This window comes from Eretmochelys imbricata, chromosome 8, assembly GCF_965152235.1.
Source record: "Eretmochelys imbricata isolate rEreImb1 chromosome 8, rEreImb1.hap1, whole genome shotgun sequence".
NCBI lineage: Eukaryota > Metazoa > Chordata > Testudines > Cheloniidae > Eretmochelys > Eretmochelys imbricata.
Window position 1 is genome coordinate 83,934,313 of NC_135579.1, and position 22,391 is coordinate 83,956,703.

Here is a 22,391-nt window from a genome sequence, read left to right on the forward strand (position 1 = left end):
GAGCTCGGTTACTTATGACTCTGAAGCAGCCAGCAGGGGCTCAGTAACAAGTGCCAACAGCATTACCTGCTAGTTGGCCTTTCTCCCTGCAGATCAGTATCCCAAACATATAGTCAGCAGCTCTGCCTTTTGCTCTTCCCTCAGTGTAACTCTCACTCCTGGGCAGCAGGCACCTCAAGGCGGGTAACGAGAACACACAGGCAGTGTGTTAGGGAGCAAGGGTTACTGATCATGCAGACCAAGTTTACTCTTCTGTCCAGCTAGGCTTTGTCCAGCTAGGCAGGGCTCTTATGCCTTTAGTCAAGTATTAGTCCATTAGGAAACGGTATTTTGGGGCTTGAGCAGCCAGGGACAAAGGATAAAATGGTAGGGCCAAGAGGAGATAAACAGTTGAATTTGTGGGGGGTAGTGAGCTATTTGAGATGGAGTTTTAGGAATGGGGAAAAACAGGAGAGGAGCAGGCAAGAGGAGGAAGATATATAGATTTTTTGAGAGGGAAGAGGTAGATTTACTTTCTGGGCAATGGATTTATTTTAGGGGTGATGCATGAGATAGGAAAAGATAGATTTGTTTTGCAGAGTAGAGAATCTGTCTCATAACACGATGTGGCTAGTGGTGGGTGTGTAGCTGTTGGAATGAACCAAAATGCACCAAACGCAGGAGGAGTCACTTTCATCATAGATAAATAACAGCATGGCTGAATTCAAGAGAGCTTCTGTTATTCTGAAGAACAAAATTTTCACCATCCCTCCCCTTTTACTAAGTACTTGCCTTTTGTCATTGAGATTGAAATTCACCCGTCAGTGGATGGTCATAAAATATCTGTGATATAGTGGACTTGTAATTGTTCTGCTCTGCAAATCCCAGCACAGAGAACACAACTAGTGGCCATAAATACCAGCGGGGGGCTGTATAAGGGTTGCAGCCACTATTCCCGTCCAAGGGTTTGAGTAACAGACCTAGAGCATCTGTAGTGCTGCCCTGAGCCTGCTCATGGGGAGAACTGAATTCTCATCCTATACAAGTTCCTACAGTGTTCTCTGCACAAAACCTGTTTCCCTCCAGCATTGTGGAGGGAGCATGGACTCCTCCCTGGGAAAACTGTATTTGGGAATTAACAGGTTAACCTAATTCATACAAAATGGTTCTCTATAAATTAAGAAAAACAAAAGGCTTCCAATCTTCCGGTTTGCAAAGCACATGTAGAAATGAATGTACATGTTCTCAGAGGCATCTTTAAAAGAACATTATATATATTTGATTGAAATTTAACCTCCTCAAATTAATCCATATTATCTGGCTCACACAACACAATTAAAAATACTTATTCTTTACAACATAATCCTTTTATTTTAACATGGAATTAAACTCTACACTCTTCATTAACATATCTATTAATTGCAATATCTACCCTACATTTCATTATTGATATATCTACCTGTTAATAAATTCTAGTCAAACTTTGGATGGATTTACTCCTGCTAAGATTAAAAAAAACCTGCTGAACTCAGAAGGAAAGAGTGATATATGAGTGAATGAAAATGGAATAAGAGTAATTGAAATTAACTGGAAAATATTGTAATTCTAAACTGTGGTTTTCCTGGGAAGGAAAGACCTACTGTCACCTCAGGAACTGGATGAGAAAGTCAAGCTGCAGTTTCTTCTTCATAGGCTATTTGAGTTCAACTCACCCATCAGAGCCATCGCATTATGGTGTCACTGGAGCTGAAGATACTTAACATGCATGAGCATGCTGCTCCTGTAGGTGACTCGCTGGATTTCAAGCTGACAGGTTAATACTAAGTAAATTGCTTTCACCTCAGCATTTTCCAAAATACGCTTGGAATTTAAAGAACTTTCCAATATTTGCCAATCTAAAGGAAAGTGGAATGCCTGCTTTTAGGTTACTTATTTCTTGAGGCTCAAAGAAAGGACAAACCAGAATTAAATCAGCAGTACTGACAGCCTCAAGCATTCAAAAATAATGAACAAATCTCCAAAAAAGAATCATGAACAAATTTGGGGTTCTTTTTATTTGCTTTTTGGTTCATGTTTTCAAGCTTTTCTCCATGACCAGGAGGGCTAGAAACTTATTTTCATTTAAAACGGCAGCTGAGATTCTCATGTAATCCCATGATTCGAGGAGCTGGAATTTTAAGAATAAGCAGTAATATCACAAATCAAGTTGGCAACACTCATGAAATAGGAAATGGGGGAATCAAAACTGGGCAAGAATCCAAGGCCTTCCTGTGAGAAAAGCTACCTGGGTTAGGATGTGAGATGTTCAGTCACGAGGAGGAGTTAAAGCAGAGAAATACATGCTGTATTTTGGACATAGGCAAGTGGCTCTAAGGAAAACTGTGACTCCGAGTATTCAGAGTCTGATTTTGACACCATACTAGTTTATATCCGTCATAAAATAATTTTAATTAATGGAATTACACCAAGTGGTCATGGCTGCTATTGGGTGCTGAGCACTTTTGCTGCTCAGATACCATGGTGACACGAGCCTCAGTATTACCAAAATTAGAAAAACTAGAAGCCAGTTTATTATTCTAACTAATCCAGTATCTACAGAGGGAGCTGAGACATTTCTGCATAGTCATATGGAGGTTTTGTAGACCAAGAAAATAAAATTGCGCTTCAGTTCTAATTTGAAGAGTCATCTGTTCCTCTGGGCTTTAAGGTGTAAATATGGATGCCATGCAGGGAGGGCTAGCATGACTAGAGATTATTGTTTGGAGGATTGTGTCTCTTCCCCTTGATTTGTAGATCTGAAGTGATACAGAAATAATAGCCACTGGGTAAGGAGACCAAAGCCCTGAGGTAAGTGGGGAAGTGGGATACCGGGAGGACGCACGAGCAGGAGCAAGCGAGAGGGCAGGGCTCCTGCCTCATACTGAGAAAGAGGGACGATCTGCGAGTTATCTCAAGTGCCTATACGCAAATGCAAGAAGCCTGGGAAACAAGCAGGGAGAACTGGAAGTCCTGGCACAGTCAAGGAATTATGATGTGATTGGAATAACAGAGACTTGGTGGGATAACTCACATGACTGGAGTACTGTCATGGATGGATATAAACTGTTCAGGAAGGACAGGCAGGGCAGAAAAGGTGGGAGAGTTGCACTGTATGTAAGGGAGCAGCAGTATGACTGCTCAGAGCTGAAGTATGAAACTGCAGAAAAACCTGAGTGTCTCTGGATTAAGTTTAGAAGTGTGAGCAACAAGGGTGATGTCGTGGTGGGAGTCTGCTATAGACCACCGGACTAGGGGGATGAGGTGGACGAGGCTTTCTTCCGGCAACTCACAGAAGTTACTAGATCGCAGGCCCTGGTTCTCATGGGAGACTTCAATCACCCTGATATCTGCTGGGAGAGCAATACAGCGGTGCACAGACAATCCAGGAAGTTTTTGGAAAGGGTAGGGGACAATTTCCTGGTGCAAGTGCTGGAGGAACCAACTAGGGGCAGAGCTCTTCTTGACCTGCTGCTCACAAACCGGGAAGAATTAGTAGGGGAAGCTAAAGTGGATGGGAACCTGGGAGGCAGTGACCATGAGATGGTCGAGTTCAGGATCCTGACACAGGGAAGAAAGGGGAGCAGCAGAATACGGACCCTGGACTTCAGAAAAGCAGACTTTGACTCCCTCAGGGAACTGATAGGCAGGATCTCCTGGGAGAATAACATGAGGGGGAAAGGAGTCCAGGAGAGCTGGCTGTATTTTAAAGAATCCTTATTGAGGTTACAGGGACAAACCATCCCAATGTGTAGAAAGAATAGTAAATATGGCAGGCGACCAGCTTGGCTTAACAGTGAAATCCTTGCTGATCTTGAACACAAAAAAGAAGCTTACAAGAAGTGGAAGATTGGACAAATGACCAGGGAAGAGTATAAAAATATTGCTCGAGAATGCAGGAGTGAAACCAGGAAGGCCAAATCACACCTGGAGTTGCAGCTAGCAAGAGATGTTAAGAGTAAGAAGAAGGGTTTCTTCAGGTATGTTAGCAACAAGAAGAAAGTCAAGGGAAGTGTGGGCCCCTTACTGAATGAGGGAGGCAACCTAGTGACAGAGGATGTGGAAAAAGCTAATGTACTCAATGCTTTTTTTGCCTCTGTCTTCACGAACAAGGTCACCTCCCAGACTACTGCACTGGGCAGCACAGCATGGGGAGGAGGTGACCAGCCCTCTGTGGAGAAAGAAGTGGTTCGGGACTATTTAGAAAAGCTGGACGAGTACAAGTCCATGGGGCTGGATGCACTGCATCCGAGAGTGCTAAAGGAGTTGGTGGATGTGATTGCAGAGCCATTGGCCATTATCTTTGAAAACTCATGGTGATCCGGGGAAGTCCCAGACGACTGGAAAAAGGCTAATGTAGTGCCCATCTTGGAAAAAGGGAAGAAGGAGGATCTTAGGAACTACAGGCCAGTCAGCCTCACCTCAGTCCCTGGAAAAATCATGGAGCAGGTCCTCAAGGAATCAATTCTGAAGCACTTAGAGGAGAGGAAAGTGATCAGGAACAGTCAGCATGGATTCACCAAGGGCAAGTCATGCCTGACTAATCTAATTGCCTTCTATGATGAGATAACTGGCTCTGTGGATGAGGGGAAAGCTGTGGACATGTTGTTCCTTGACTTTAGCAAAGATTTTGACACTGTCTCCCACAGTATTCTTGCCAGCAAGTTAAAGTAGTATGGGCTGGATGAATGGACTATAAGGTGGATAGAAAGTTGGCTAGATTGTCAGGCTCAACGGGTAGTGATCAATGGCTCCATGTCTAGTTGGCAGCCGGTATCAAGTGGAGTGCCCCAAGGGTCGGTCCTCAGGCCGTTTTTGTTCAATATCTTCATAAATGATCTGGAGGATGGTGTGGATTGCACCCTCAGCAAGTTTGCAGATGACACTAAACTGGGAGGAGAGGTAGATACGCTGGAGGGTAGGGATAGGATACAGAGGAACCTGGACAAATTAGAGGATTGGGCCAAAAGAAATCTGATGAAGTTCAACAAGGACAAGTGCAGAGTCCTGCACTTAGGATGGAAGAATCCCATGCACTGCTACAGACTAGGGACCGAATGGCTCGGCAGCAGTTCTGCAGAAAAGGACCTAGGAGATACAGTGGACGAGAAGCTGAATATGAGTCAACAGTGTGCCATTGTTGCCAAGAAGGCCAATGGCATTTGGGATGTATACGTAGGGGCATTGCCAGCAGATCGAGGGACGTGATTGTTCCCCTCTATTCGACATTGGTGAGGCCTCATCTGGAGTACTGTGTCCAGTTTTGGGCCCCACACTACAAGAAGGACATGGAAAAACTGGAAAGAGTCCAGCGGAGGGCAACAAAAATGATTAGGGGACTGGAACACATGACTTATGAGGAGAGGCTGAGGGAACTGGGATTGTTTAGTCTGCGGAAGAGAAGAATGAGGGGGGATTTGATAGCTGCTTTCAACTACCTGAAAGGGAGTTCCAAAGAGGATGGCTCTAGACTGTTCTCAGTGGTAGCAGATGACAGAACAAAGAGTAATGGTCTCAAGTTGCAGTGGGGGAGGTTTAGGTTGGATATTAGGAAAAACTTTTTCACTAGGAGGGTGGTGAAACAATGGAATGCGTTACCTAGGGAGGTGGTGGAATCTCCTTCCTTAGATATTTTTAAGGTCAGGCTTGACAAAGCCCTGACTGGGATGATTTAGTTGGGGATTGGCCTGCTTTGAGCAGGGTGTTGGACTAGATGACCTCCTGAGGTTCTTCCAACCCTGATATTCTATGATTCTATGGGTACTCTGAAGATGCCCATTTCCTACAGGCATTCTGACTAGCTGAGATGTACTGTGTTTTTGATATAATTCTACATAGTACTACTTTGGGAACATTGTAGCTGTGCGGCACAAACAAGCTGATGGTGGAAACATAACTGGAAGATACTATAATCTCTAAACTATTCCTATGTTCAGGAATATTAGCATTAATAGGGTTTGTTTGGCTCAACTATATTTTGTCCTAGCAAAAAGGGAGCATGTGAAGTTCAGTGAATCAAGCTTTTGGATTAGCCGAAGTGGCAAGAAGAAATGTGTTGAAGTTAGTAGGAGGAAATACATCAGAAGTTTAACTAGAATTCACTATCAATGGGATATTTTAACATAAAAAGTCCATGCAAGAGCAGACATTGTAGTTAATGCTCATACTGTAGCATTTTGTAATTTCTTGATTAAGTAAAGAAAAGATTTAAGCCCAAAGAATGCTAACTCTTCATAATTGAGCCATATGAGCTGGAAAACCAAATAAGTTTAATTTTTAATTAAATACACATAATTTTGATATCAGATATTATGTTAAAGATGCTTCTGAGGATACATGCACTTATTTAACTAATTTCTACATGTGCTTGCAAACAAAAATGGTAGAATGCTTTCCCTACTCTTAGCCTTTGTATTTTATTGGTATGGTGAGCCATTTCTGACAATTAGCCATTAGCTTGTCCTTGTAATTACTGGGCACAAGTCCTTCATTAATGACTTGCATAATGGAGTAGAGTGTAAGCATAGAAAATTTGTGGATGACAGCAACTAGAAGGGGTTGCATGCATTTTGGAGGACAGCATTAGAATTCAAAACGACCTTGAGAAATTGGAGAATTGGTCTGAAATCAATAACATGAAATTCAGTGAAGACGAGTGCAGAGTACTACACTCAGGAAGGAAAAAGCAAATGCACAAATACAAACCGGGGAATAACTGGCTAGGTAGCAGTACAGCTGGACTGTGATCAGTTGTTCTCCATGTCCACTGAAGGTACGACAAGAAGTAATTGGCTTAATCTGCAGCAAGGGAGATTGAGGCAGGGGTGAATGTGGGCCGGTATGGGTCGGTACGGCATACCGGTAAGAAATAGCCACCGGTACCGGCCCAAATGCAGCTGACGTTAAAGCGCTGCTGCGGCAGCACTTTAACATCACTGCCCCTTCCCCCACTGTTGGTGGCCCTGACGGTAGGGATCCTACTGGCAGAGCCACCGACGGTGGGGGGGAGGATGTAAAAGGGGCAGCCCGGCAATTTAAAAGGGCCTGGGGCTCCCGGCCACCACTGCTGCTACCATGGCAGCAGCCAGAGCCCCAGGCCCTTTTAAAATCACTGCTGGAGCCCTGGGCAACCCAGGCCAGGCAGCGCAGATGGGCTGGCTGGGGGAGGCTAACCCCCAGCCCCGCCCCTTCTGCCTGAGGCCGCACCCCTTCCAGGGACCTGGAGCTGGGCCCCCGTACCAATAAGTCTTCTGTGTTACTTTCTCCCCTGGATTTAGGTTAGATATTAAGATAAACTATCTAACTAAGCATTGGAATAGGATTCCAAAGGAGGTTGTGGAATCTCCATCATTGGAGGTTTTTAAGAACAGGTTGGAAAAAACACCTGTCAGCATTGGCCTAGGTATATTTGATCCTGCCTCAGTGTAGTTGGCTAGACTACATGACCACTCTTCCAGCCCTACATTTCTACGATTCTGTAGTGACATTTATACCCTAACACTGCATAGAGGTTAAGTAAATCTCTTTCATTCACGGAACTCTGTAGAGTTGGCGTGTATATGGCAGATTTCCTCTCTTTGGTCACTATTCCAGCCCATAGCCTAGCAGCCAGTGCCCTTACACACACCCATATGGAAGTTTTGGAGCACCGGATTTTGATAAGAATGGAACCTCTCCTGGCCCACCTCCAGCCTGCAACCGATAACATTCTCCACAGTAGCCTATTCAGAGCCAGTGCAGAGCCTGCCTCTCTGGTGTATCTTAGGTACAGAGGCCCCTTATGCGGGCACTCTATCAAGACATCTTCCTCAGCCTCACTGCCCCACATCTCACAGGCAGAGCAAAGAAAGGGTTCAAATGGCACAGAGCACCTATGCAGGCCCTCTCAGTTTGCCTCTGATGCCAAAAGACCCATTATTGCAAAAATGTTTAATTGAATTAAACAAGGCTGTTTGTTTTTGAAACCTGCCCAGCTTATTGCTCTGTATCCCACCCTCTCCACATCAACTTAATCTCTCTTCCTGCTTTACCCATTCTCCCCAGTTTCCTTTATTTGTATCAATCTCCAATTCCACATAATTTAACCATTTACCCTTTTGCAAAGTCTCCTTGTTCATTCTCTCCCATTTGATCTGATATTATCATGTATGTTCTTGCAATGTGATTAGGTCTGTGTAAACAGTGTCAAAAGGAGGGGACTCCAGTGAAAATGCTGCTTTACAAGTGAACACTCCTTTGGGAATTACACACTTTTACAGGCTGGTACATATCCATCCCCAGCATTCTACAGATTATAACAAATGACAAGGGATGAATTTATTACAACACTATGTTCCCACTTCTCATTGTTGTCCCTCCCCCAAATCCATATGTTATCTATTTCAAGGGATCCTAGAGGGTCATCTATACATCCACTGTACTGTGGCATGTTCTGCATATCCCAATACAAACTCACAATATTTATTATTAATTTCACAGCACCCAGAAGTGTGCAAAGTGCCTTATAGAATAAATAACAAGACACAGCCACTGTTCTAAAGAGTTTAGTCTTGTAATTTTAAATTCAGTGTGATGAATGCTGTTGCCAAACTATAAGGTGGAGATGGGATGAGAAAGAGAAATGGTTGTTAAAAAGATCACCTGTTGTGAGCATGTGTACATCTTGATGGTTCAATTAAATTTAACCTTTTAAAATTTGATTGTAATAACCTAGATGGTGCACCCCTTACTCACACTGGTGGGCACTTACTCCCATGCATAGTCTGATTGACTTCAGAGGAACTGAAGTCAATTGTGGTGGTATTCACCAACTGTAGGTATTCACCAACATGAATAAGGGGTACATACTCCAGCCTAATATTTGATTATTTTCATTACTGGGGATTTCACCATTTCCCTTACATTTTCTATTTCCTAATAGATCTTCTAATTAAGAAGTGTCGTCTTATTTAATCAAAATGCCCCTTGCTGCAGCTTCAACTCATTATTTCTCATCTTTTCACTTTTGGCTAATGAGAACAATTTTTCCCTTTCCTTATAAATTATGAATAGCTTCTACACACAGCCATTAAGAAAGCTTAAACATTTATAAGTTGTAGAAAACACGAGTCATGTTTTTAAATTGCAGTCTTATACAAATTACTGTGAAGCATTCAGTAGTTTGTACTTAACAATTCCACTGCACTTTCTACCTAAGGATCTCTAAACACTTTATAAACATTATCAATTTTAGCCTGAAGACTATGCCATCCCTTCAGTTATTATCCTCATGCTACAGAAGAGGGGTCTGAGTCACAGAGAGGGTAAGTGGCTTACTGAAGTTTATCACACAGAAAGTCTGTGGTAGAGCCCAAGTTAGCATTTGTCATCATCCCCCCCTGTTTCCCTAGTCTCCTAGGATCAATGAGAGCTAACAATGTTGCCAGAAGGGTATCTTTAACACATATTAGAGGAACTTTGACAGGACAATTGAATTTTAAAAAAAGCAAATAAGATATATTTGAACGCAGCAAAAGAAGAGTTCACAAATGAGCCTTTACCTCTTCCTGCTCCCTTGCCGTGCAGATGGATTTACTTTTCAGTGGCTACCCTCATCACCCCCTCAGGCTTGACAGAGGCATAGGGGTATTAGTCACAACATCTTTAAGAGTGAAATGCACCCCTGCGTAAGGGCTTATAGGCCAAGTGCTGGTCCTATGTACATGGGTAATTTCACTGTAGGATAGTTGTTGGGGTATGAAGAACCCGTGCAGTGTAGTTCCTGCCTATTGCTCCACTCCCATCTCTTTTCATTCTTCCCTTGCCAACAACAGAATCAAACAACAAAGTCATAGCACCAAGAAGCGTCCTCCGTTTCACCACTAAATCACTGCTTTTAGTTGTATGCCATTTGTCATCATTCATCTGTAAGCTACAATAAACTCTTCAGGGAAGGGACTTTGTTCTCATTGGACCCAGTACAATAAAGAACCTAAGTGGTCTGTTAAATAGTGATTGATTACTCATGCTTAAAGTTAAACACTTGCTTAAATGCTTAGCTGAATCTGGGACCTTGTCTGTAAAATGCCTTATTACTGTTTAATTTTCTCTAGTTCTGTTATTTTTTAAACATTTAATTGGTTGGTGATAGTGTTTTGAGTTTTCCTCTTTGTCCTGCTTATTAGATTTTAATATACGATTTATCTTTTGTTGTTGACAATCATCAGTGTGTTATACAGTTTTAAAATGTTAATTCTCGGTCTACTCCTGCTATCTTTGCACACTCAAGTTTTCCCTTGATGTTTATGGGAGATTTTAGTGCACAAAGACTGCAGGATCAGACCACATGTTCTTAAAGAAATAAATACATATACAGACTTGGGCAAAAGGCTCATAGTGAGATGAATAAATATGCTGGGCTTGATTCTCAATTACAGTAAGGCTTTGGCAGTGTAATGGGGCCTTAGGCCTTTAAGGCCAAGTTACAATGCTTGAGCAAAAATGTAAAATAGTCTTAGAGCAGTGGTTCTCAACTCTGGTCCACCGCTTGTTCAGGAAAAGTCCCTGGTGCGCCGCGCTGGTTTGTTTACCTGCCACGTCCGCAGGTTTGGCCGATCGCGGCTCCCACTGGCTGCGGTTCACCGTTCCAGGCCAATGGGGGCTGCGGGAAGGGTGGCCAGCACATCCCTCGGCCCGCGCTGCTTCCTGCAGCCTCCATTGGCCTGGAGCGGCGAACCGCGGCCAGTGGGAGCCACAATCAGCCAAACCTGCGGATGCAGCAGGTAAACAAACTGGCCTGGCGCGCCAGGGGCTTTCCCTGAACAAGCAGTGGACCAGAGTTGAGAACCACTGTCTTAGAGTAAATAAGAATAAGGCCCAATTTTTAATAATGTATGTACTTACACTGTATGATCATTATTCTTATATATCTGTAAGTATGTTATGTAATGCATAAACCTTATATATAATGGTCACCTGCTTGGCATAACTCTCTTCAAATAACACCACCCTGCTTACACTAACTGCTATTTTATTATAAAAAGATATTTTAAACAATGTCTACTGAAAACAAAAACTGACTGAATGATGATTCGGACTAAATTTCTATTCTTTTTTTAGTTTCCAAAATAATTAACATTAACCACAAATTTCTCCTTTTTTAATTTATAAGCAAATGTAGCTGGCAGTCAACTGTTTTCCATAATAACTATTTTGTCAGTTTCTTTTAATTTTCTCAATTTGATTTTCTGAACTTCACACAGAATTATACCTTATAAAAGAGCAATAATGAAGAGCCTCATTAGGCTGCTTTCTTTTTGTTACTTCTATTGAGGCAATTCCATTTAGAATTCAAAGTACAGAAATGATAATTAGTGCTTTTAGTGATTTATGGAGCACTCTGAAATGGTTTGCTTGAAAAGCACTCTAGAAATGCAATACTGAATTGTAACCTTTGCATATGGCCATAAGGAAATATTACATGTTACAGTGTTTAATCAGAAGATGAAATAACTTTTTGCCTCACAACACTGCACCCAAGTAGAAATTACATTTACATATTTTAGATTAATTAACTTATATACATGTCTATATACATGTTTATGTCATCCAGATAGGACTCTGTACTTTACTACGCAATCATTTTATCTGACTAAATTGATTTCAATAATCAAAACTAGGCAAGCCAACAGACAACTATTTCTAAAATGAGATGACCACTATTGGATTAAGTGAGCTCACAAAAATGCAGGCAATTTTAATCTTAGCATTTGTTCCAGTCTTTTCAGCACCTCAGAATAACCTTGAGACCATTCGTCCTTGATTGTGAAGGAATTCATTGACTACAATGTGTTTCTCTTAATGAACATTTAAATTGTACAATTAAATATTAAAGGATAACTTTTTTCCCTTCCTAAATGATGTAAGAAAATTGTTAGATTTTTTTCCTTGAATTTGGGAGGATTTTCATTACATCAGCGGGAGGTTAGGCTTATTGGTTCCACTATCACATTCTGTCTTTTTACAGAATTTTCTGTCTTCATACCCTAAAGTATATGCCAAGAAAGTGACCTTTTGTCAATTGTAATTATGTATTTGAAAAGATTTAAAGAGCAATGCTGAGAATCTACTCATTAATTTCAAGAAGCTTAACAATGATATGAGACACATAAGTTTTCTTAAGAATAAAGACAGTCTCTTACTTGGTCCTCAAAGGAGAGTGCCTGTGCAACATCTCTTGGAAATCCATCAATAACTATGCCTTCTTCATCAGGAATCTGCATTAATCTCTGCTTTATCTCAGTTATGGTCGTTTCCTTTCATGGAGAGAAATAGTTTTAAAAGTTTTTTGGTGATGCATATTAATGCAGCATGTAAAAATCTTTACAGAATAAATACCAAAAAGATGGTATTTCTTAGGTGAGTTGTACCTGAGGGGCCAGTTCTCCTGTAGTAATTATTTTAGCAATCAGACTCCATTTTCTATTGCTGCTTGTATTGTGGATCTTCTTCCTTAACAATTCACCAACTGATATGTATTCAAATCCATAACGTTCTGCTATTTTCAAACTTTGTGTTCCCTTCCCACTTCCTGGGCCACCTATTGTAAAGATAAGCAAAAAATAGAGCTTTCATTCGGAATGTCAAATTCACTATGACATCTCTGTCATCAGCACCAATTTCCCAATGTACTTTCAAATCAAATCCTACAGTTGTTCCATGGTTAGCACTCTCATCAAAGTTCAGTGGAAGTGGATTTATTGCAGGACTGAACCTAAAGTTAACAATCTAAAATAGAATATTTGCATGAGTCAAAAAAACAGATGAGCTTGTTCTTTCTGGGCTTGATTCTCCATTCACTTACCTCCCTTTACTAACCACTTTAGTGGAGCTTTTCCTGGTTTATACAAGTGTAAGGAAGAAGAGTATCAAGGCCTCTTCTCCATTTCGGTTAAGGAAAGCTATAACAGAATTCAAATGGAGGGACAGATATTCCCTTATTCACATTAAAAATGTACCTTAGTCTACAAGTGGTCCCACTGAAGTCAATGGAACTACTCATGGAATAGGAGTATCAATGTCTATTCCTAAATATGTCTGCAGAAAATTCTAGAGTTTGTAAAATTAACATACTTCGAAATATTAAATGAGTGGAGAAGGTTTTAGCGAATTGGTATATGTAATGATTTCTGTCAAAGCATACACACTTCAGGTACCCCAAGAATTTTAGAACCATTTAGAATTAGTTTTATTCTTCTGTGTACTTTTTAAAATAAAGTAATACAGTGGAAGCAAATATTAATATCTGAGATAACAGATAACGAACTGGTTATGAGGAATAACGTATCTCTTCCTTATATCACCTATGTTAGTCCCATAAACCTTTCTTAAGGATTTATATAATTAACAAATATCTGTTGGAAAGATTACACCCTAGGATATTTCTCCATATGTGCAACAAAATAGTATGACTTAGGGTTAGATAGTAGTGGCCAGTTTTTATGGGCTAGATTCTGCCATTGAAATCAGTGGGACTACTGGTGGAGTGAGAAACTACTGAGTGAGAATAAGGATGGCAGAATTTAGCCCTGTATATATTGTAAGTAATTTTAAATATACTATTATGAATTTGCAAGGCTTTATTTACTGGCAACAGGGTATCTATTTATAAAGCACCTATCAACTGGGAATCAAATCATTTTACAAGGTTTAAAGGTTGAACAGAGTTGCCAAAGAGGGACAGTCAATTCAGTTCCCTATCCTTCAACTGGGAGATTCAAAATCTTCCTGAAATCACCTAACTGCAACAGAGCAATAATTAACAGGCAGAATAAATATAGATAATATTGTCTGATATAGCAAATTTGGTGATGGAGGAAAAAGTTTGCCTTATTCTATCAGAGCTGCACAGGATATTTGATGTGAAGAACTAGGAAAAAGATCACCCATTAATATCCCCTTTATTAATACTGGAAAATCTCAATCTTTACTCCTAAATTTTCAAAAGAGCTGAAAGAAACCACACAGCCTGCTGAACAGAGGAGGGTTTCACTCTTATCCTCAAGAAAACTTTCCTTTGCTATGAAACACATATTAAAAAGGAAGTGCACGCAGTCCTGTATTTCTATGCTTTCATCTTCATTTTGTGCCCAAAAAAATAATTAAGCCACAAATTGTAGGGTATCAAAGGTTCACAACCCCCTTCTCATATCTGAAGTAAGTTTTTATCAGTCAGAAAATTACCCTTATATCAAACTGATTTATGAAACAATGAGTTTATTCTCTGAACTTTTCCTAAGTTAAGAGGACTAGGACAAAATTATTTCCCATGTCAAATAATTATCTATTTTCCTCTTTTGCAGATTTGATGTTCCTAGTTCCTTGGTATGACTTAAGTTGACAAGCATGTTTACAAAGAGGGAGGAAATTGAATTTGGTTGATATTTTTTGGATTAATGTACAGAATTTGAAATGTTGGAGATAGTTTCCAACAGATGATGTATAGATGCATTGAGGATTCTTTGTCTGCTAAGCTTCAGAGCCATTCAATGGGGGCAAGTCAGCCCAATGGCTGAAGTAGCTTTTGTGGGCTGCTTACATAGTTTCCCTTTAGATGGGAAACAGAAAGATCTTCACACAGCACCCTGTCATAAATATAAAGGGAAGGGTAACCACCTTTCTATCCAGAACTATAAAATCTCTCCTGGCCAGAGGCAAAACCCTTTCACCTGTAAAGGGTTAGGAAGCTAAGATAACCTCGCTGGCACCTGACCAAAATGACCAATGAGGAGACAAGATACTTTCAAAGCTGGGCGGGGAGGGGAACAAAGGGTCTGTCTGTCTGTGTGATGCTTTTGCCGGGAACAGATCAGGAATGGAGTATTAGAACTTGTTAGTAAGTAATCTAGCTAGAAATGCATTAGATTTCCTTTTGTTTAAATGGCTGGTAAATAAGTTGTGCTGAATGGAATGTATATTCCTGGTTTTGTGTCTTTTTGTAACTTAAGGTTTTGCCTAGAGGGATTCTCTATGTTTTGAATCTGATTACGCTGTAATGATTTTACATCCTGATTTTACAGAGGTGATTCTTTTACTTTTTCTTTAATTTAAAATTCTTCCTCTAAGATCCTGATTGCTTTTTCATTGTTCTTAAGATCCAAGGGTTTGGGTCTGTGTTCACCTATGCAAATTGGTGAGGATTTTTATCAAGCCTTCTCCAGGAAAGGGGGGGTGTAGGGCTTGGGGGGAAGACGTCTCCAAGTGGCCTTTTTCCCTGTTCTTTGTTTAACATGCTTGGTGGTGGCAGCATAGGGTTCAAGGTCAAGGCAAAGTTTGTACCTTGAGGAAGTTTTTAACCGAAGCTGGTAAGAATAAGCTTAGGGGGTCTTTCATGAAGGTCCCCACATCTGTACCCTAGAGTTCAGAGTGGGGAAAGAACCTTGACACACCCATCCCTTGCTCCCTACATGCCATGAGGCAGGAAGCACGCACTGGAGAAAACTCCACCCTGTTCCAGGAGTGCACGCACACTGTGCATTTCACCTACATCCAGTCTTCACCCACTTCATTTGTGCAATGGAACCACATTGATTCCACTGCATGAGGGCCTTCCATGGCCACAGAGTAGAGAGGCCTGGATTTGCTCTCTTATGAAAAGGACGGCCATCTATTTGTTAAAATAAGAAAAATAAAAGACATTTGTGTTACTTCTCTATCTGCTGAAGGTCATAGAGCTCAAAGAATATGAAGGCTCTGAAATTTTCCCATGTTTTGATTTCTGCATTAGAAAGTAAGAGCAACAGGCTGAGGAAAACATCATTGTCTAGCAGCCGTATGAGGGGTATGCACCAGTAGCTATTAAAATGTGATGCTTTTTTGTTTTATGTGTATTGCCCTTTACATTTCTAAGAACTCTCCCTGTGTGCAGAGTTCAGCAGACATTTTGTTCTCAGCGCTTCTGCTGTATATCGTAGAGGAGACACACACAGTATCCTCTCTCATGGAGATTGCATTTGTTCCCTTTAATATAAGTCCTTTTAGATTCAGAATCTGATTCTTCACTGCTTTGCACCTTGTGTAGTCATTTACACATATGCAAAGTAAATGCAAAATGGGCACAAAACACTACCACCAGTGTAATTGAGAGGAGAAATCTGATTTGGCAGCAATTTCATTTTGCACAGGTATAAATGACTAGATGTGGTGCAAAGCATTGGAGAATCAGGCCCTGATATGGCATTTGGAAATCAGGACCTCTTGGCACATGGAAATAGAACACCCTGACAACAAAAAACGTAATCCAGACAAGTGAAATGCAAATGCTTCATGTCCACTGGACAAACTATTGACCTGGATTTAAATTATAGGTATACTGATTGATTAGCATATCTTACCTGAGGTTGAAAATTATCAGTTTGCTTGCAAATGCCACAAAGCAACAAGCAATGCTGAATTTTGTGAAAAATGTGTAATTAAGTAGTTCGTTCTTACTGAGCACATCAGACAACTGGCTGAGTGTAGCTAGAGATGAATTTATCAAAGTAGTGGGCTGAAGAGGCAGGCTTTCACTCAAACAGGATATGCTGGTTATTTAATGCATCAAGGAGTTTTAAGCGCAGGTCATATGAGACCAGTATTTTCTTCTCAAGGGATATAGCTTATCTAATTTTACAGTTCCCTTTTCTGTGGACAACTATATTTTCTTATCCAGCAACCAAACCTGAGACATAGTTTGCACTTGGACCATATTCTTTACCTAACCGAAGTAGAAAGTTTACATTTAAACATTGTAGGCATCTGATTTATTCACACTATAAATATCAGTGCAGAGAGAATAATAATATGGGTTTGTCAAACAATTGACCCTCACTTTGCCTTCATACCTAAGACAAGGATGATTTTTGGTCGAGGTCTTGTAGGATCAAATACATCATACTCCTCAATTAGCTCAGCAGTTTCAGAAAGATCTGTGTCACTTTCTATGGAGAATTGGTGGATTGGAGGGAGTCGGTCATATCGTCGATAAGGAAAGTTAGGATTGTCAGGCATCACTGCAGAACAATAAAATAAATGGGAAAAAGTGGAAATAAATAGTAAAGTCAACATTACTTGCATTTTTTTTATTACATGAGGTTGACACAAAGAAGACTAGTGTTGCTATATTAAGAAATATGGTGGTAACAAAATTTCTTCAATATCTCAAGTGCCATTTTACTTACTAGAAGTATTTGGTATTGAGTCTCTCCACTCAGCTGGTTTATTCAATTTTAAACAATTAGTTCTTAGTTTATAAGATATCTTGAGTGTCTTTTTAAATTTACAAGCTTGCATTTATGGCAAAGTACTTTTATTCTTCAATGAAAATCTGCCCTCGCAGACAGCAGGAAGGCACAAGCCTCTGAGCAGATGGCCCTCCTCATTTCCTGTAGATCACCTGGAATCCATGATTTTGGGAGTGGAAACTCCTTTCATGTTGCATAAAGATATTGGGTAGAAGGAATAACTATGGCAACTTGAAAAGGAACTAATTACTGATCATTAATGTTACTAATATATGAATGGCATGTATTGATATGACAGATTTAGATTTACTGAGAAGCACCAGTTGTAATCATTTCTTCATATATGTTATAGTTAGTAAATTAATGTACAGCTCTAATAACTGCTTATAACATAAAGGGACAAAATTTCAGTTGGTGTAAAGCAGTGTAGGTCCACTGAAGTCAATGAGTGTGTGGCTCCAGAGGACCAGTTAAAGATTTGGCCCAAATACTGTAAAGATCTGAAGCTGAATTATGTCTATATGTAGATGTAGCATATCCACACAACAAACATTCATCGTTTAGCTGCAGGATTATGGTGGCCAATTATGGCACGGTCAAGAGTGCTAGCAGCAAGGGAAAGAGCATGCATCTGCATCCGCAAAGCTGCATTTCCTATGCATCGAGCACCAGGATGCCCCTTTTCAAATGTGTTGGCAAGGGTTGCATCCCCGAGCACTTCCCCAAACACCAGTTGAGGAACAATGCCTCCAGGAACCATGGCTTTGACAACACACTTCCCACTCTGCATCAAACTACTTCATCATAGGAGGCATAATTTTGATCAGTTTTCCCCCTATATAACAATCATTATGAGAAAACATAACAATCCACCCACTATTACAAACCAAAAAACAACAACCACGCTTGAAAGTAGTTTTAAAATAAACCTGCAATGGTAGTTTATTTAATTAACTGCTCATTAATTGCTTGCACATTTGTTTAAAATATTTTGGCATATATATGTCTGTATTTCTACAACTTTTCCCCCAAAGAAATGTAACATCTAATTTGTCATAGCAGTACAAAATAAAACTTGTGTACATATACATTTTTTAAATAGTGGATCTGAAACTGCCTAATATTACACTGATACACAAAATATTCAGCTCAAGGATATACATTACCATTCCTGAAAAAGGATCTTCTTGATTGTCCTCCATTGAGCGGTGGTAATGTCCTCTTTTCTTGACTAACAAATGTGTCCCATTTCACTTTTTCTGACCCTCCCAGTTCCTTCACTTTTTGTAAACAGCCTTCCAGATATTCTATTGGGTCATCAGGTTTGTAACACACTAATCCATTCAACAGACTCTGAAACATAACATCCAAAAATAAGTTATAGTTCCAAGGTTATAAAAATAAACACAAGCTTGTATTCTGAATTTTATTGCACCCATTTCTGCATTCCCTGCACCCCCAAAATCTCCAGTTCAAGTCGATGTTCGGAGCATTAAAGGAATGTAGGATTTGGGCCTACTGAGGTCACCAATACGACTTAGAACATAAGGCTCCTAGGTATGTCTTTATTTTCCTGTTTACAAATGGAATGAAAGCAGAAAATAGTAACAAGTTTTCTTTAATCTTTCTTAGAACTACATCTCTGACTGTCAAATATATATAGTGTTTCTGGTACTAGCTAGATAAGCCCTAAAGCTTATGTTTTCTAGTTTACTTGTTAGTTCAATAAAAATTTATAATTTTCTGAAAAACCAGTATGACTACAAACATTTTGCTCATATTAATGTTCGAGAGACAACACTATATAATAAAAACTAGATAGATCTTAAAAGCCCTGATAGGTATTCAAACATCATGTTGATGGATGTGGTATAAGAAGCTGAACTGACCACCAGCTACAGTCATTTAGAAAATGTCCATTGTGTAGTATTAATTGTAGTATTGCACTAATTGGTCCAGGATAAATGTGTATGAAGGGTAGGGTGGATTATGGGGTGTTATAACCACTTCTGGAGCAGACAGGATTGGTGAAAGGATACATGGGTAGATGGACCATTAGTTCCAATATGGCAATTCCTACTCCTAGCTTTTAACATATGCTTTAGGATGTAGTCCTTTCCATTGCATTTTTCAGCTTTCCTTGATTAGTGTGCATAAAATTTGGTGCTATAGTATAATACATGAAAATACCTTACATTCATGTTTCAATATTTCTCCAAGTGTTATTTTATAGCTACAGTTTATATATTTAAATGTTGCTTTTATATGCACTTGCATTTATAATATAGTAAATATTTGTATGTATGAGTTACACCTTTTGTATAATCAAATAACTGAGCATTGCAACTATGTACATATTTCTGTGGAAGAATGCATACCTTTGTAGTATCAGAGCCTTTTATTTGCTAACACAAGTCTTGCATCTCTCTAGATGCACAATTGCCTGTATCCATAATTAAACCATGTATTTTTAAAACTTATGAATAAAACATAAACATAGCCTTTGCCCTATATATATGTCTTTTCAATCATTCATAGGGAAAGCCTTGTTTCAAACAGTATAAAAATAATATTTTCATACAGATCAGACAGGAGATGGTTTACTCGGTGGAAAAATCCACATTGTACTGGAAAAAGCAAATTAATATTGATTAACAGATACACCAGGTAGCTTGCACTAAACCACTTCAACAATTTTATGTTTAAAAAACTCTCATGAAATAGTCTGGGTTATCGATCAGTCAGTGAATTGATCATTTATGCCTGAGTTCCTAGACAATAATTTCATTTTTCTATAGGAACTCATTGGGCATATGGGTTTTATCTAAGTGGATTTTTTTAAAACCTATTTTTTTAAAAAGGGTTTGGTCACACACGACGTTTTCTACTGTTGGCTGAAGGACAAAATGATCACGGAAGAGATAATAATAGCATGCACATTACGCCTTCCAGCCAAGGCTGACAAAGCGCCCCAGAGTTACGTGGAATATGTGACTGACACACATATTCCCTAGTTCCCGGCTGCTGGCCAGGCTGGGACCGGAGCCCTGAGCGGAAGGGCGGGGGTGTTTCTGTGCGGCATGAGGCAAACCCAGCCCGGTCCGAGGAGCCAGAAAGCCCATGATTGCAGCAGGGTCACCTGCAGGGCCGCCCCTGGCCCGGCGCAGACTGGGCGGGCGCGGCAACGCCCCGCCCGGCCCTTCTCCAGCTGAGGAACAGGGTCGAGTGGTAGAAGCGCAGCCCAGATGCCTTCCCCGGCCCTCGGGCTACGCGAGCGGGCTCCGTCCCCTCTCTACTGGCTCTGGGACGGGGAGCGGGCTCCAGCCTTCTCCTCCCGCCCAGCCTAGGACCCCACCGGCCCTGCCCATCCTGCCCCCACGCCTGCTCATCTCCCCCCCACACACACTCCGGGCCCCCCCTTGGCCCCCTCCCGCCTACCCATCCTGCCCCCACTCGGGCACCCCTTTCCCCCTCTCTCCTGCTCATCCCCCCCACTCCGGGCCCCTTGGCCCCCTCCCTCCTACCCCCACTCCGGGCTCCCCCTTCACACCCTCTCTCCTGCTTATCTCTCCCACACACACTCCGGGCCCCCCTTCGCCTCCTCCCTCCTACCCATCCTGTCCCCACTCCGCCCCCCCTTCGCCCCCTCTCTCCTGCTCATCCCGCTCCCACTCCGGGCCCGCCTTGGCCCCCTCTCTCCTGCTCATCCCGCCCCCACTCCGGGCCCGCCTTGACCCCCTCTCTCCTGCTCATCCCCACCTCCCCAGCCATCCGGGCACCCCTTGTCCCCGTGTATCCTGCCCATTCCCCTCCACTTCGGGCCCCCGTTGGCCCCCTCCCTCCTGCCCTCCCTGCCCCACTTGGCTGGCTCAGTCCCCCCTTCCCGCGCTGGGGTCCGGCCCAAGGCGCACGAAGGGAGCTGGCAGCCCAGGGACTGCGGGGCCGGGGTCAGACGGGCTCTCGGCGCCCCGGGATGGATCCGGCGGAGTCACGCGGGTCCGCCCCGGGAAAGCGGCCCCCGGAATCGGTCCCCTGCCCGGGCTCCGCTCCTCGGGGCGGTCACTGGGCTCCGCCCTTACCTCGAAGAGCTGCGGGATCTCCCTCCGGGCCAGGTACTCCTTGGCATCGCAGGTGTTCATGCCGCCGGCTGCCGGAGAGGGGGGCGACGGCTCCGCGGCTGCTGCTCCTCCCCCGGCCCCGGGGGGCCTCCTCTCTCCAGTGTCCACGGCAGGAGCCGAGGGCTGCAGCGCGGCGCCGGCTCAGGCCACTGGCTGTGGCCGCTCCGGAGGGCAGAGACGAGCGAGAGGAGGCAGAGCCAGCCCCTTCCCCAGCTCCCCTGAGCACCGCTGCGGCCGCCCAGCCGTGTGCCGCGGGAGCCAGGCGCGCTCCACAGCTCAAGCGGGCGGTGTGAGTGGGTGGCTGAGCAGCGCACACCCCCTCCTGCGGGCTGCATCGCGCACACGGCACGGCCCCTTTCAGCGCTTCCAGGCACCGGTAGGCAGCCAAATGCGGCCACCTTACAGCTGGGTTATTAACCTGTACGTGCCAAAGGAGATCCCCCTAGCCCCAGTCCCCCTCCCCGCTGCACAGATCTGCCAGGGCATGTAGTCTGTAGACGGCGAGGAGGGGCACAGGGTCCGCTGGATCGAAAGCGTTTCCAGCAGACCACAGTGGTCAGGAAAGTTTTATAGGCTGCAATGCAGCCAGTGCAGATTGCAACCCAAGTCCAGGACGCGCAGTACGGGCACCAGCTGAGCTTCCGACCTCTGGCCGTGGTACTCAGTGCAGTTAATAATACACGTGTGTAACTGGGACACTGCTGTTACTGGGGGCCTCCAGTGGCAACCCGAAATGCTCCCAACCAGTGGAAAATCATCGCTTAGTTATTGCAGTCATCAGAAAATACATCTGTGCCATCTCCGTGTGAGTGGAGGGCTGAGAATGGAGGAAGGGATGTGAGTGGAGGGTAGGGACAGGATAGCTCAGTAGTTTGAGCATCGGCCTGCTAAACCCAGGGATGTGAGTGTTTGAGGGGGATATTTAGGGATCTGGGGCAAAAATTGGGGATTGGTCTTGCTTTGAGCAGGGGGTTGGACTAGATGACCTCCTGAGGTCCCT

At 42.5% G+C, this 22,391-nt stretch overlaps 1 protein-coding gene across 1 annotated transcript in view; it reads right to left on the reverse strand.

Annotated features, from left to right (window-relative positions):
• The window catches only part of AK5 (adenylate kinase 5), a 147,650-nt gene extending 126,238 nt beyond the window's left edge, over positions 1-21,412 (reverse strand). Inside the window, exons 1-5 of the mRNA XM_077824575.1 lie at positions 21,353-21,412; positions 18,440-18,626; positions 16,875-17,042; positions 12,423-12,592; positions 12,195-12,308 (exon numbers count right to left, since the gene is read on the reverse strand). Coding sequence (XP_077680701.1) covers positions 12,195-12,308; positions 12,423-12,592; positions 16,875-17,042; positions 18,440-18,626; positions 21,353-21,412 — 699 coding nt within the window. The remainder of the gene's footprint in view (positions 1-12,194; positions 12,309-12,422; positions 12,593-16,874; positions 17,043-18,439; positions 18,627-21,352) is intronic.
• Between the last annotated feature and the right edge of the window lie 979 nt (positions 21,413-22,391).